The 15,250-nt window shown below is 44.5% G+C and overlaps 2 protein-coding genes across 3 annotated transcripts in view; one reads left to right on the top strand and one right to left on the bottom strand.

Moving 5' to 3' along the window:
- Positions 1-1,224: 1,224 nt before the first annotated feature.
- On the bottom strand, positions 1,225-8,680 carry LOC131104114 (YTH domain-containing family protein 1-like). Its single transcript, XM_058050917.2, has 6 exons — positions 8,223-8,680; positions 7,510-7,534; positions 6,135-6,214; positions 2,700-4,349; positions 2,547-2,591; positions 1,225-2,450 (listed from the first exon to the last, which is right to left on the bottom strand). Exons 1-6 carry the CDS (start codon positions 8,247-8,249, stop codon positions 2,424-2,426), a joined length of 1,854 nt encoding a protein of 617 aa, XP_057906900.2. The 5' UTR covers positions 8,250-8,680; the 3' UTR covers positions 1,225-2,423.
- A 533-nt stretch (positions 8,681-9,213) lies between these two features.
- birc7 (baculoviral IAP repeat containing 7) overlaps positions 9,214-15,250 on the top strand; it is a 7,800-nt gene continuing 1,763 nt past the window's right edge. Inside the window, exons 1-6 of one of the 2 annotated variants that reach the window (XM_058050918.2) lie at positions 9,214-10,149; positions 10,587-10,686; positions 10,757-10,844; positions 10,997-11,042; positions 13,395-13,592; positions 15,103-15,168. In XM_058050918.2, the coding sequence (XP_057906901.2) occupies positions 9,609-10,149; positions 10,587-10,686; positions 10,757-10,844; positions 10,997-11,042; positions 13,395-13,592; positions 15,103-15,168 (1,039 nt within the window). In that variant the 5' untranslated portion in view covers positions 9,214-9,608. The remainder of the gene's footprint in view (positions 10,150-10,586; positions 10,687-10,756; positions 10,845-10,996; positions 11,043-13,394; positions 13,593-15,102; positions 15,169-15,250) is intronic. The other variant, XM_058050923.2, reaches the window with a different exon arrangement.

Raw genomic sequence — 15,250 nt, 5'->3', positions numbered from 1 at the left:
TGACATTTCGCTTTGGCAGCAGAAACTCTCTGGTATGTCATTAACGTGTACATCAATCCGAGTGCACAAGCAGCTAATGACCTTAATGACTACGCCTGGTGGCACCCTTAAGCATCTCAACAAAAACAACCCCTCCCTCGGCACCACTGCGACTCAAGCTGTTGAAGCAAATATATAAAGTGTGTTTATTAATTCCACTTTATGACGATGTACAGTGAAATTGGTCTCAACGTTTAACGGAGCAGAGCGGGTGAAGTGTAGTGCCCAAGGAACAGCACTGACTAGGATGGAGGAACTGGGATTTAAACCGCCAACCCTCCCATTACCGGACGACCTTCTCTGCCGCCTGAGATTGCGACCGCCGACACGCCAATTACTGGATGACGCTCCCTACCTCCTGAGCCACAAGATCATGTACGTAGCTGGGATCAATGTGATGACTGACATGGGAAGACTGGCGTCGAAGCGATGATGTCCACACGTCAGCTCCTGTGGAAAGAAGACTTGACCGGCCAGGTGAAACTGCAACATCACATGTCTGCACACCAGACTACACCACAATCATAACCCAGACATGAGTAAGCAACTTTATCCAAGTAAGACCTGTGCAACGGGAACCTTGGTTTTCATCAATTCTTTCCAAAAGATCAAACCAAAACCGAAACGGCAATGTCGATCCAATTAATCCGTTCCAGGCACCCAAGAATATTAAAAAATACATTTAATAGAGATTAATTTTACATGCAGAAAATAATGCCAAACAATTAGGATGTGGTGTTCGCGGACATCCTGGAGAAGTCAAATTCAATAGTGTTTCTCACCTTTTTAAAATAACATTAGTGGCATCCCAAATTTTTGGCCCACATGGTGGGTTAAAAATGCACAAAGTGTGAGTCAGCAAGGTTGAAAGGCGTAGGGTGCTTTGTTTGGGCATTTGATTCCGCAAAACGATACAGTACAGGGCAAACAGTAAATGCAATATTGTAGGAAAACCCTGAAAACAGAGGCAAACCTGCAGTAGAAATGTTTACCAAAACCCAAGTCGTACGTAACCCGGGATGTACGAAAGCCAAGGTCTGACTGTAGTTAACCGCTTAGTGACACTACTGTATATTGGCTCCAACAGTCAGAACCAGAAGATTCCCCATACAGTTCTACCTCGTGTATCATATCCATTCAATTCAGACCGTAGAGCAAACAGACCACCAAAAGAGACACATAAACCAGTTTTCATTCATTTTTTGTTACGCAATAGTAAATCAGTTACAGTTATTACTAGGTTATACATTTTTAGGCTTTCTCCATGATTATATAGGTTCCTACGTTAAAGCTTTACATTACAAACAACATGAGACTCAGCAACCCAAGTTCAGAAGGGAAACAAAAACAAGATTAAGACAAAATGGTGGCAAACAAGAAAAACAAAGTGAGCTCTCCCCGCACCGATCCAACTTTTGTGGAACAAAAAGAAAAACAGCAAGTATAGCAACTCCTCTGATGCAGCAAATATCACGACAAGATGTAAAAATCTAAAATGGAGGATGCCACGTTTCATGAAAACTGGGTTGCGCAACACAAGCACTGTTGGAGACAAATATGAAAAGAAAGCAGAAGTGAAGGATGTTGAGAGTACAGTTTTATGATTTAAAAGCGTGACGGTCCTGGTTCATTCCAAGAGGTCTTTGCAAATCCTCTTCTGAATTGTCTCCAGTTTTGTGTGGCGTCACGCTATCCCTGATTTTTCCAGCAGTGTCGGTGTTAGCGGTTCATTAATCATCCGAGGAAAATAAAAGCCTGCAGAAACCAAGTTTCTGAAATGAGAGTTGTCAGTAGTAAACCAAAAAATAAAAATAGAGATTTTGTCAATATGAATGAAAAATAGATAAATTATTGAAGTTTTATTTCCGAAAGGTTCCTTGTAGTACATTGCCTTTGGGATGCTCCAACCCTGTTGGCACAGTTAAACTTGTAAAACCTGGCAATGCTGCCACCACGTGGACAAATGGGGTAGGACATGGCCATTCTTGATTGTACTGTAATATAAATTGGCTGATTGGTTTTTTTCTCCATGATGCAGTCAAACTCTGATACGGCTGAGCAGAGGAGAGCGTGGAGGCAGATGTGGTGAGAGTACATGATGTTAAGTGTAAAATATTTTTTTTAAATGAATTTAAAGTGGGTGGAGGAGGGTCTTATTACATTAAATCAGATTGTAATCCCTGTACAAGGTATGTGTCAGGTGTGGGTGGGGGGCGGGGGGACACTGGGGAGAAAAAAAGAAAAAAAAACAAATGCTTTGATGGCAGAGAATTCCCAGAACTGAATTGGGGAAAAAAACAAAGGGCTTGTTTGCATTTCATATTGTTGTCTCTTAAATCAATTGTGTCCTAGAGTAACTTGATCAAGCCAGAGATAAACGTCCTCTATTGTTTATTCCTGTTCTGGCGCTCCTGTTTGGGGAAGAAATGACAAAAAAAAACAATTTAAAAAAGACATAAGACATAAGTCGTCACCAACAATAAAAAATAAAAATACAGATTCCTCACCTGATCCAACCGAGAGCGGCTCTGTATCTGAGCAGGTTCAAAGGTCTATGAAAACAAAAGGAAACAAATTGAGAGAAACCGAAATATCAGTGCATTAATTATTCAATGAGATATCGTTCAAAATCGATGCTGGACTAGCGGTAGCACACCCACCTTGCGCACCTCCTCCTCTTCTTCTTGCCTCTTCTCATAGTGAGAAAAGTCATCAAAGATGGACGTGGTGTGTTTGTAGGCGGCGATGATCTTGAGCACCTGTTTGGCTTTCTCCAGTGGAACTTCCTGTGTGTCGCGGGAGTTGGTCACCGGCTTGTTGTCGTTGTTCTCCAGGCGGATGTGACGCAGCTGGCTATTAGGAACATCCTTAACAAACAACCAGTCAACATCAAACTTGCCCTTCCACTTGTCCTGTGCCCAAACACCAGCACTGGTGCCGTAGTCCACGGGTGAACGCATCTCGGCCACGCCGCAAAAATGACCACTGCCGTTGACACTAAATAGCAAGTACACGGGGCCCTTGCCATTCATGGCCCGGAAGGCCGAGTCCAGTCGCTTGTTGCCGTGCTCTGTGCTGCACCAGATGGAGTACTTGATGGAGCGATGGATGTCGTCCTCAGAGTAACTCTTAATGATGAAAACACGTCCATTCTTCAGGTTCCATTCAAAGTCCTTCGGGTTATAGCTGTGGGAGGCACGGAGCTTCTCCAGCACCGGATGGGACTCGACACCGGGTCCCTGGCTGGAGCAGATTTGGGGGCCACAGTTTCCACCACCAACCATGCCCATCATGCCGCTACTGTCATGGTTGAGGCCTCCCTGCCCGTAGCCTTGATTGCGGTTGCGTGGGGCCACCCAGCGAGTCTGAGGTTGCAGGGGCTGCGTGTGGTTTTGGTAGGGCTGAGGGGGCGGCTGGTGGTGCTGGTGATGGGCGGGCTGAGGCTGTAAGGCAATGGGTTGTATCTGAGGCTGTACCAAAGAATGAGGGGGGGGCTGCATGGGTCCTTGCTGCATGGGGGCTTGATGCTGCATCGTGTGAGGCAGACCAAGAGGCTGCTGCTGTTGCTGCAGCGGGGCCGTGGCAACTTTAGTTACGGGTCCCTTTTCCCAGGTGCCAATGTTCATGTTGTGTTTGATTGGGGGCGGGGGCAGAGCTGCCCCTGGATTGGCCAACCCTGGCTTCACCTTCGCTTTTAGCTGTTGCGGCTTGGCAGGCTTGCTGGCAATGGCGGCCCAAGAGGTGGGTTTGGGTGGGGGCATTCCAATGGGCGTGGCCCCATTCCCTGTGGCTGCAACAGCTTGCCCCCCGATTACTGACCCGACAGCCTTGACACCTGAACCCGGGCCAGTGACGTCCCCTCCGATCTTCAAACCCACCATGCCCTGCTCCAGGCTGTTCATGCCAGGAGCTTTGTTGAGTGTGTCGCTGTGAAAGCCAGTCTGACCGTCAGGCACCAGGGTGCCCCCAAGGGAGCTGGGGGGGTAGCTGTAGCTGCCACCGTAGGCTGAATTTTGAGTCTGCTGGCCCTGGGACCCACTTGTACCCCAAGCAGAGAAGGCGGGGTTCTCTGGGAAGAAATTAAACCTGTGGGGGTAAATGCTGCTTCCCAACCCCCCCGGCTGGCCAAACACGGTGTCCGGCATGAAATGATGGTCTCCATTACTCAAGGGTCCATAGGGAGTAAGGTACGGAATCGGGGGGTCCCCACCTGTGGACCAAGGAGCCTCATTGAGGGGGTATGGAAAGCCGATGGAGGGAGCGTAGTAACTGGAAAGGTAAGGGTCGGTGATGGACTGGTAGCTGTTGTTCTGGAAGCATAAGCAAAGCAAAGCAGAGCAGAGCAAAAACATGAGCATGAGATCTTATGTTTGGTTTACATTTAAGACATTATTGTAGTGATAATCATATTTTAATAAAGAACAAGTTTCATCCAGGCTGCACAGCGGATGAGTGGTTAGCACACAGGCCACGCAGCGAGGAGACCAGAGTTCAATTCCACCCTCGGCCATCTCTGTATGGAGTTTGCATGTTCTCCCCGTGCATGCGTGGGTTTTCTCCGGGTACTCCGGTTTCCTCCCACATTCCAAAAACATGCTAGGTTAATTGGCCACTCCAAATTGTCCATAGGTATGAATGTGAGTGAGAATGGTTGTTTGTCTGTATGTGCCCTGGGATTGGCTGGCCACCAGTCCAGGGTGTACCCCGCCTATCGCCCGAAGACAGCTGGGATAGGCTCCAGCACCCCCGCGACCCTCGTGAGCATTTTCACTTTTCTATTAGGGTTGCAACAATTATTAAAATAATTAGAGCACCTTGATTACAAAATGTTTTTTCTGCTTTGAGAAATCCTGCAGGGAGATTGAAGAGGCTAGAGGAAGACAATGAAAGAGAAGGAAAACAAAAAGTTAAAAAACAGACAGAAAATGTGGCTAAACACCGTGACGTGTATCCGTTGGAACGCAGCACTTTACCACAATAGCGGTCCTTTCCTGATTCGCCGTCACCGCTGTGCAGCAACAATGAAATCCAAGCGTGAAAGCAACCACTGGCTACCGCTGTGGCTGACGCAGAGTACCCGGAGAAAACCCACGCATGCACGGGGAGAACATGCAAACTCCACACAGAGATGGCCGAGGGTGGGATTGAACCCGGGTCTCCTAGCTGTGAGGCCTGCGTGCTAACCACTCTCCACCGTGCAGAATAAAAACAGACAATTGGTTCAAAAAGTAAAACAGCCGAATTCAGGGTAGCACAAAAATAAGTTAAGCCAATGGCACCTCTAGTAATTTAGTCATGCAATAACAAATTAGCCAACAAGTACTAAAAGAGAAAAATACAATATAAATACAATGGAATTCATGGTGCAATCAAACAAGTAACTTTCGTCAAATACAAGACATGGCAAATGTGAAAGGTGTGTGCATCTCACCGCAGAATTATTTTATCCGTCAGCCACAGCAGCAGGCAGTAATTGCTTTTACGCTGGGATTTCATTGTTGCCGCACAGCGGCGACGGCGTATCACGAGGGGACTGCTATTGTGGTATTTATGTGCCACGACAAGAAGACGCGTCAAGGTGTTCAACTTTAGCCACATTTTCTGTCATTGTGTTTTCCTTCTCTTTCATTGCCTTGTCGCTTTCTCGAGCCTCTTCAATCTTCCCGCATCCACAAACACCCGCTTCCTTCTTTGTCCTTTGTGCGAGTGACGTATGCGGGCTGGTGACGTAAGCGAGATCATCAAATAATTCAAATAATTGTTGGAGCCCCAGAAAGTTCCATCTCTGTGTGCAACTTGAGACGTCTAGTCACCACTTAAATCTTGGACTTAGTAAAGCAACAGCAAACCAGGAGGGACGATTAAGGTCATATGACATCTACAAAGTGCCTTATATGCAACTGCATGACCTTCGTGATCTACTGGTACCTCGCAATCGACGTAATGGGCACCCCTGGTGTAACCAATAATGTCTTATTTCATATGCAATGTTTACTTTTTTATTTCTGAGAAAGAGCAGACTTGCGTTATGTGTGCACGTGGGTGTGGGTGTGTGTGCGGGGGGGGTCATAACACCCCTTTTTGTGTCTCTTTACCTGAGTTGATTGACTGGTGAGATATGGCTCAAAGTCATTGTCGTGGACAGTCTCCTTCTGATGTAGTGAACCATTTTGCACTGCAAGAAAACAACTTTGTATTAATGCATGTTTGGATAACAAATCACATATACGGGGTGTCCCAAAAAGAACTGTACAAACTTTAAATTATTGTAAACTACTTTCTTTTTTGGGATACCCTGTATTTTTCACGGAACTGAGAAATGTTACAATGCTACAAATGTATAGATCTTCTCAGATGGTAATGGTTTTATTTCATTTGAACATGCATCAGATTACAATTGAGTGCATCCCATAATCAGTTCCCAGTTCCACATGTCCAAAAGGAGTAGGAAGAAGCAAAGCTTATTAAATTTGTTCACTTCCTGCTTTCCTAATAAAGTTTAAGTTTTTTGTTGTCACATACCAAAGTACTGGGTGATATGAGCATCCAATGCCATAATGGGTACCATAGTGCGTGTCAATATAGTGATATATATAGCACATCATGACTGGTTCAAGACTCTTCATCCTTGTATTTAGCAAACATCAACTGCTTGTATTGTTTCTTGAATTGGCTCATCGTTGTGCATTGTTTGATTTCCTTACTCAATCCATTCCATAGTTTGATTCCACATACTGAAATGCTATGGCTAGCATAACGTAGTCCTAGCATAGAAGTGTTTCAAATGTACTTCTTCCCTGAGATCATATTTCTCCTCTCTTGTAGAGAAGTATTGGATGACATTTTTAGCTAATTGGATATTTTTAGCCTTTTTTTAACCGGTGAAGCAAATGTGCGTAACAATGGACAGGTGGGAGCGCAAAGTGATACGACGGCAGAGAAAATAAGTCAGAGCGATTTGTGAGGTCTGGTTTTTTTCTTATTTCTTGTTCTTATTCTTACCTTCTACAAAATGCACTGTGGAGTTGCACTCAAATTTCGTTGTATGCAATACAATGACAATAAAGGAGATTATGATTATGATTTCTGATTCTGAGTGAGAAAGGCAAAAAGTGAACAAATGCAACAGTTACTGATTGTAAAAGTAATAGATGGAGCAACATTTAGATGATGGACAACATAAATGGACAACATTTATCAGTCAGAAACGTGGAAAAAGCATAATAGGTCCTCTTTAAATTACTACAGTATTACAGTGTATGTGTAAACTGGATTGTTTATAAGCACTGACATGGCAATTTTTATATGGCAAATATCAATTGGGCTGTGCAGTGCCTGGGTTTCTTTGTTCAAAAAAATAACCATACAGTCTTTCCATGCAATGCATACATACTGTAGGCACTAGAGAATAAAGGCCACCACAATCAGCAATACATTAATCATCATGTTCTGTTTTTGACACTAACTCACCTTTAGATGCTTGTCCCTTTGATCGCTGCAATCCCATTCGAAAAAAGAGGAGGGGAAAGGGGAAGAAAGTTATCTTAATGCAGTAAAAGATTGGAGCCAATAACTATATTCACATATGCTACTGATTTGTTGCTCTTCTAGGCTGCTTGACTTTGGATTGGCGCGGCTAATCACATACAGTTGATAGAGCCGCTCTTTTACTTTTGCTTGATTAATACCTTGTGAGGTAATGAGCAACTTTAATCATGTAGGTCACCAAACCAAGCAAAGTGTTAATTGACGGATAACTTGGCTAGCTAGCATAGCCCTGCAAAATGGCTTTCACAGCTAGCCAGCAACTAGTTAACACAGCATGAAAATTAAGTTGACAAAATAAAAGGAACGCATCCGTGGAAGTGTGACGACAAGCACATGAATTAGATGCTTCAACTTCGCCGAAACGCTGGAATTGAGCAAGTTAGCTTCAACAGTGTTTTACTGTTAGCTTTGGGCAGTGAGTGTCAAACATGTGTTCCACAGCACGGAACCGAGTGGTTATCATTTGTGCTACATCAACATGTGTCACATTTACGTTCACTGATTGTATCCAAATTGCGTGCGGCGTTACTACCGCAGATGGTTTGCGAGCACTCCCCTGCCCGTAGGTTGCTAAAGTTAGCAGACTAGCTAGCTTTGCCAGCTCTCCAACAGCCGAGGTATTTCGTTCGTCCTACCTGAGGGTCAATGTTCGCGGCAGACATAATTCATGAAGTAAGTCCCTGGGTTTTTTCACCGAGCCTGACCTGGTGAGTGGATTTCAAGCTCCGTGATCTGAAAGCAAGTTCACAGCCCACAAGCTGTACTTCACAGCTCCAGTTAGCAATGTGGCTAGCAGTTCCGCTTAGCGTGTAGTAGCCAGTAGCTCAGCTGTATCGTCTCCGCTATGCGCCTTTGCAAACTTGCCCGAAGACTGTCCAAAATAAGTCCTTTTGGTTGTTTTCAAGCAAAGATTACGGGTCACTGAATGGCTGTCTTGGAACTGGAATGTGTTTTTCCTCTTTGCTTTTTACTTTGGCGATTTAAATCCAGTAAGAGAGAGCCCTCTTCAGTTACGCTTAAACCCAGTACACTTCCCCAATGGCTGCTCCATCCGGGCTTTGAGACACGGCTGCAGTTCCCCTTGTCGCCACCAGGGGCTACACTTTACCTATGACTTGGCATACATAAATTCATACACGCTGACGTATTATCAGCTGTTCTGCGTTCACCTTCCACTGTAAAGGGGTAGAAAAAGCAAAACATATTTCCTTAGAATGTATCAGTCCTATATCAATTCATTACATCTATCAGTTTCATGGCCTGCAACATGTTCCAGTAGTTTCTTATTAACTGTACAATTGGAGGACGGCGTTTCCATCCATCCATTTTCTATTGGAAAATGTAGAATGTATTGGTTTGTTTCCGATCAATTTCCCTCTTGAGATCTATTTTTGGGGGCACTTTTACAGTTCACTCTGTATTCCAATTTAGTGAAGGTAAAGGTATTTGGTTTGGCCCAAACCAAAGTTCTATCCAAGGATAAAAAGAGAATATATATGTAGTAGTAGTAGTAGTAGCAGTTTTTTTTAATGATTAGAATAAATGGCAGTCACTTTTTATCCACAATTAAGTGTATGTTCTTATTTTTGGATTGTTTTCAAATACTTAGACAATTAAATCTCCATCCAATCATTTTCTATGCCGCTTATCTTCAATAGGGTCACAGGACAATTAAATCTCGATATATAAAATACATGTTGGGTGTAAAGCCGTATAATATTATTTCTGTGGTAGGTGTTCCATAGGTCTCATGTCATTCACAAAGTGGTCCAAGATTCATCAAAAGTTGAGAACCTCTATAAAGTTTTCCATGGTTTGTCTTTGTCCGAGAGGAGGAGCACCATGGTTATGGTTAGTCAATTGTTGAGTGAGGGACCAATGAGCAACATTCCAGCACTGGGTGTTTTTTTCCAGAATGTAGTTTCCCGTAGGCCACCATCCAGGCCCCCACACCACACCGTATTTGAAGCGGTGTGCTTCATTTGCTTTCGGTGTGTGCTCCGCTATGGACCGTAGAAGGGATGCCCGGCACAGCACAAACACAGACAGGACTCCCTTCACGCTCCGGAATGACAGATGACAGAAGCACCATGCTGTACATCCTCGAGGAACCTCAGATGCGTGGAGAAGGCGAGAGGCTTCGAACATTTCAAACCTGGCCAACAGATGCTCCGGTCACATCCGGAGATCTGGCAAAGGCGGGATTCTTCTTTTTAGGTCAAGGAGATAAAGTCCAGTGTTTCTGCTGTGGTGGGGTTCTAAGATGTTGGGTACACGGGGACAGCCCCACCGCCGAGCACAAGAGGCATTTCCCCACTTGCAGCTTCATACGAGGCCGAGCTGTGGGAAACATTCCACTGCAAGGTGGCTTCTCGGACTCTGTGGACGGACAACTTTTGAGCCAACTCCAGAGGATGACCATGGACGACCAGGGAACGGCAGGACAAGCGGTTTACCCCGAGATGGAAGCAGAGGATTCCCGACTCACGACCTTCCACAACTGGCCCACGGAGGCTTCAGTCCAGCCGGACGTTCTTGCCAGAGCTGGATTTTTCTACACAGGTGCTTTTTGTCAATGATCTAATGACGCATACAACATTATCAGTGTAATATTTAGCCGTGACCTCGGCGCTGCTAGACTGACCTGTCATTGTGAGGGTTCATAATCGACCTGCTGAGTCATGGTGTTGTCAAGAGAACACCCTGGACTGAGCTGGGGGTGCTAAAGCAGCATGGATGCTCATCTTGATGCACGCTCCACTTACTGTATATCTAGAATAGCGCTCAAAAGTTGCACAGACCACCGCAAAGCCAAAACAATACGAATTGTCATGAAACGATACTAATGTAGCACCGTATTGTGGAATCTTTGTTGTCATCCTGGTGCCAAAAACAAACTATTTCATATATAAATAGTAGTAATTGGCAACAATTTCAATCTGTATAATCCAATGTGTGACTAAAAGCGCTAACATATATTTACTCTTGTCTCACATCAGGTCACGGCGACAACGTCAAGTGCTTCTACTGTGATGGAGGTCTGAGGAACTGGGAGCCCGGAGATGACCCTTGGCAGGAGCACGCCAAGTGGTTCCCACGGTAACATGGCATTTCAAATAAAATGTACTATACAGATTGTAAAACAACATCTTTGTTTGTTTGTTTTTAGTTGTGAGTTTCTAATCCAGTCAAGAGGGCAGGAATATATTAGCAACATCCAGGATGCTCACTTTCATCTGGGAGACACTCTGCCTGCGGTGAGAACCTTTTCATTTCAATTTGGCATGCTGCAGTCATTACGTATCATCATTAACCACTTAGCACCAAGACTGTTATTGCAGCACCTGATTTGTTAACAACTATCATTTATTATTTATTATAATTCACAATATTTCATTTTGTTCTTCAGGGTGGCTCACAGACGCCCACAGGGAGAGAGGTTGGCTCCAGAAATGGTAAGTCATTCCTGCAAAAACAAGGGGTGCTATTTACAAAAAAACAAAAGGCATGTTTATTTACTTGAACGGGGAAACTGAGGTTGTACAGCAGGATGTACCCGGCAGAGCGAAAATAAAAGGCTGCAGACGATTTAATTATTTGTACCGTGCAACAGCTCGGCACCATCTTTGGTTGGCTCTTCAAATCAGTTGTTGTTTGAAGTATTTAGGACGCTCTATGAATAAAGTTTGGATGCAATAAAAGGAATTCTAATACATTCAAGGAGATCCACAGTAAAGCAGTACAGTATAGAGCGTGTATGTGGGGTGGTACGATCCAAAACCGACAAGAATGGTGAAAAATTGTGAATAATGTACATACCAAAAAAATCCTAAAAAATACGTATTTTCAACACTCACCCAGGGGTCTCTCTTTTCTTGTGAGAGATACTTTAAAAAAATCAAAATGGCGTCTTTTTTAATATTTATTTATACAACAAAGTGAATAAGCTTGTTTTACCAGAACTGCTTCTTCACAAGCTAGATCGCCCCTTTGCCACTGGAGGCGCGGGTGCGCAACGCTGCACCAGACTGCGTTGCTGATGAAATTTGTAAATTGCGTTGGCCACACCCCATTGGCGCGGCATCGGCGCGGCATCGGCGGTCTACGAAATTAGAGCCCAAAACGTTAATGAAGAATTACTTCCACTTAGAGTTATCTATAATTGCCTCCATGTTCACCAGCTCGGCCTTGCGGACGACGGGCTTCTTCCTCTCCATCTGCTGCCTGATCTCAATGGTCAAGAGGTCTTTGACACTTTTGACACTTCCTGTCACAGCACCGTGTTTTCCTCTTTCGCTGTTGCCTTGGTCCTGGAAAGAATCGATGTATATGGTTTTTTGTCTTGAACTGGACTGGCACAGTGAGTAGCTTGCAGTTCTGCTTCCCAGCCCCTGTAAGGTCACTTGAGGCCAAGGTGTTGTCCACAGACACTTTGATGTTCCTCTTGGAGTTCTTCACAATGTCTTTGTGCAGCACAGTCGGGTGCTTGAGGAGATCCTCTTCCGGTATTCCTTGCTGATGTGTCCTTTACACAGACGGCCAACTGAAGCCTATCTTGTCCTTGTGTGCCATCTTCTCCAACTGTGTCTTTTTCTGGTCCCACAATTCCTATGAACACATTCTGATGCTGTGTGGGATTGGTGGCATTGGATGCTTTTGCAGCTCAATGAGACCAGGTCGTTGTTGCATCATATCAGGTGTGTGGGTGACCTTATGGTGTGATGTCCTACCAATCAGGATTTCTGCTTCTATAACAAGGAATTTTTACATTTCCTTGGCAATCTCCATGCCCAGTGTGCTTTGTGCAACATTTCCTCTTCCAAAGCATGGTTTACTTTTTTCCTTTTAAGATTTTTTGTTGTGCAGCCAAAACCGCCAAATTGTCCTTAGCTCCCCTTCTAGAAAATCAATGTGAGACATTGGAGGAGTGACTTGAACGTGTTCTCCTGTCGCCTGTGCTTCAAACCGCTCTTGTGGGTTGTGTGCTTTGGGTGCCAAAGACACCGGAGGGGGATTTGAATGACTGGACGTCCATCCATCTTCTGTATCATTTATTCTCATGAGGGTCGAGGGCATGCTGGAGCCTATCCCAGCTGATTTCGGGCGAGAGGCGGGTACACCATGGACTGGTCACCAGCCAATCCCAGGGCACATATAGACAAACAACCATTCACACTCACATTCATACCTATGGACAATTTGGAGTGGCCAATTAACCTAGCATGTTTATGGAACAGGCCGGCATCCCACCAGCAACCAGTTGGTCAAAATTGTCACTTGAAGATGCCAAAGTGGTCCTAAAAATGTCGTCTATAGGCATTCAACTGAAATGGGTAAAGAAGCCAAGAAACATTTGCAACCAAGTCAAGTACTTCCATCGATCCCACTGGAATATAACGTCTATTGTTGTTCCTAAGATCCAACCCAGTTTAGTCGTGAGTCGTATTTGATTGAAAGGTTGTCATCCTATCCTGACAAGCTCCTCAAGAAAATCTTAGGAATTGAGTTAATAAGGCGTGTTTGATGATCTTCTCGGCCTTTTCATGTGCAGGCTAGCTTTAGCACAAAAGAACTTCACAGCTACTATAGTTGGCATCTGGTAGACATGCACGCATACTTCTAGATTCATCATCCTTTGATAAGATGTGTTTTTTAGCTGAGAGTATTTGTCTTTAGTGGGCGAAGGGGGCAAAATGTCTGTTTGCCCCAGGGGAGACCCTCCGTGCGGACATTTAATTTGTGTTGTAAATGTTTTCAAATGAATTTGCAGTTTGGAAAATACCTGGCTGTTTTCTTTCATCTCCCAGATCTGGTGGGGAGTTTGGCAACGTCGTCAGCCATGCTCTCCCCTGTGGTGCAGACAGTGCTCCAGATGGGCTTTGAAGCCAGCCTGGTAGAGAGTCTAGTCCAGACCAAGTACCTTTTGACAGGCCAACACTACTTTCATGTGTCTGATCTGGTCAGTGATGTGCTGCAGGCGGAAGAGGAGGACAGGCAGAGCAGAGGTAACATCCCTTAGGCTTATATCACAACTGGATCACAATCGTGTCATTTCAGACTATTGTGTGAAAATAGGAGTGTCAGTAGAAGCAAAGACGCGTGATCTTCTGGATTTTTCTGATGTGTGGGTGAAAAAAAGAACTGTTTGTAATTTGTTGGCTCTACGGGTGTCTTGCGAGGTCAAACGATATTTCCCGTTTCAAGCCGGAAGCTAATCAGACAGAACCATCGCATTGCTACTGTGTATGTTAAGAAACGTAACAAGGAAGTGGTGGTGTGCAAGGCAGGATTGGAACCGCGCATTGAGTGCTTTACACACACTATAAACTTTGTAATCCAAGGGTCGGGCCGAGTTCGGCGTCAAAATCTAAAACATTATCATGTACAGGGTCAATGATAATAATAGACGAATTACTAATATAATAACGATTATGATATCATCGATGACTGTCCACTGGACAGAATGGTTGCAGAGCTTGTGTAGATTGTGTGTACTTGTGTACATTTAATGGTGGCCTAAAACTATTGAGTATCTCTACTAAATCTGTCCAAAAGTGGGAAACTTATATCCCGCTTCTTCTTCCTTATTTGTTTTTTGGAGTTTTTTTTTTAATGTTTACTACATTCATTCATATCCTGTGCATCTCCAGGGGGCTAAGTCCCCCCTCTTCTAAGAACCTAGTGACGCCCCTGGCAAGAAACAGTCATTATTTAGTACAAGTTAATCACTAGAAAGTCAAATAGGCGATGCAAAGAGGCCATCAAAGGAACGGGAGACAAGAGGGTATACTTATTATATATTAGGGTTGTGGGGGGGGGGGGGGTATGCTAGAGCCTATCCCAGCTGACTTTGGATATTCCACCATGATGTTCAGATGTTCCACCAATAGGACTTCTCCACCATCAAGAGTGCTATCATAGTGGAAAAGACAGCTATATGGGCAGACCACCACCAGATGGCAGTGTTAACCCCAAACACAAAATCATTGGAGAAATGGAGCAGCCTGTAAAAAAAATAACAGTGTAACCAATATCCTCATTTGTACCCGGGTTTTATGACCTAGAAACTGATTATGAGGCCAAATTTGAAGAAATGGTAACCAGATTTGAATAGGGAATCTCTGCTTTAAAGAACAGGATCCAAAATGACGCCACTTCCAGTGTGGAGGCTACCAGGATCAAAGAAACAACCCTGGACTGGTGACCAGCCAATCCCAGGGCACATATAGACAAACAACCATTCACACTCACATTCATACCTATGGACAATTTGGAGTGGCTAATTAACCTAGCATGTAGGATGCCCTCAACCCTCATCACAAACGTCAATAAGCTAACCTACCTAAGTTAGGATTCCAGTCCACGATCCAAGTACCAACCTGACGAATGACAGTTTCATCCACCATCAACAGTTTGACAAATGCTGAATATTCATCCAAGAGCCGTTGACGTAAATAACTAACCATGGCTTATGCCTGAATCCTAACATCTTCTCCATTACGTCATGTTTACCAGAGCCCGGTGAGGGTCAAGGCACGGGTGCTGGTATTGTGGGGACCCTAACGCCTCTGAGAGAGAAAGGTCAGAGGCCAAAGCTGCTGATGTTCAGTCCGTCAAGTTCCGACATCAATCAAAACAAACTTCCTGTGTCTTATGTACGTAG

The sequence above is a fragment of the Doryrhamphus excisus genome, linkage group LG15 (assembly GCF_037039965.1).
Source record: "Doryrhamphus excisus strain RoL-2023G ecotype Guam linkage group LG15, RoL_Dexc_Guam_v1.1, whole genome shotgun sequence".
NCBI lineage: Eukaryota > Metazoa > Chordata > Actinopteri > Syngnathiformes > Syngnathidae > Doryrhamphus > Doryrhamphus excisus.
This window is presented reverse-complemented; position numbering and strand designations above follow the sequence as displayed.

Bases quoted from the DNA above. Each gene is read 5' to 3' on its own strand.
- LOC131104114 (XM_058050917.2), bottom strand. From the start codon at position 8,249: ATGTCTGCCGCGAACATTGACCCTCAG. The intron at 7,535-8,222 runs GTAGGACGAACG...ATGGGATTGCAG, and splicing joins CCGCGAACATTGACCCTCAG to CGATCAAAGGGACAAGCATC. The intron at 6,215-7,509 runs GTGAGTTAGTGT...GTTTTCTTGCAG, and splicing joins AAAGGGACAAGCATCTAAAG to TGCAAAATGGTTCACTACAT.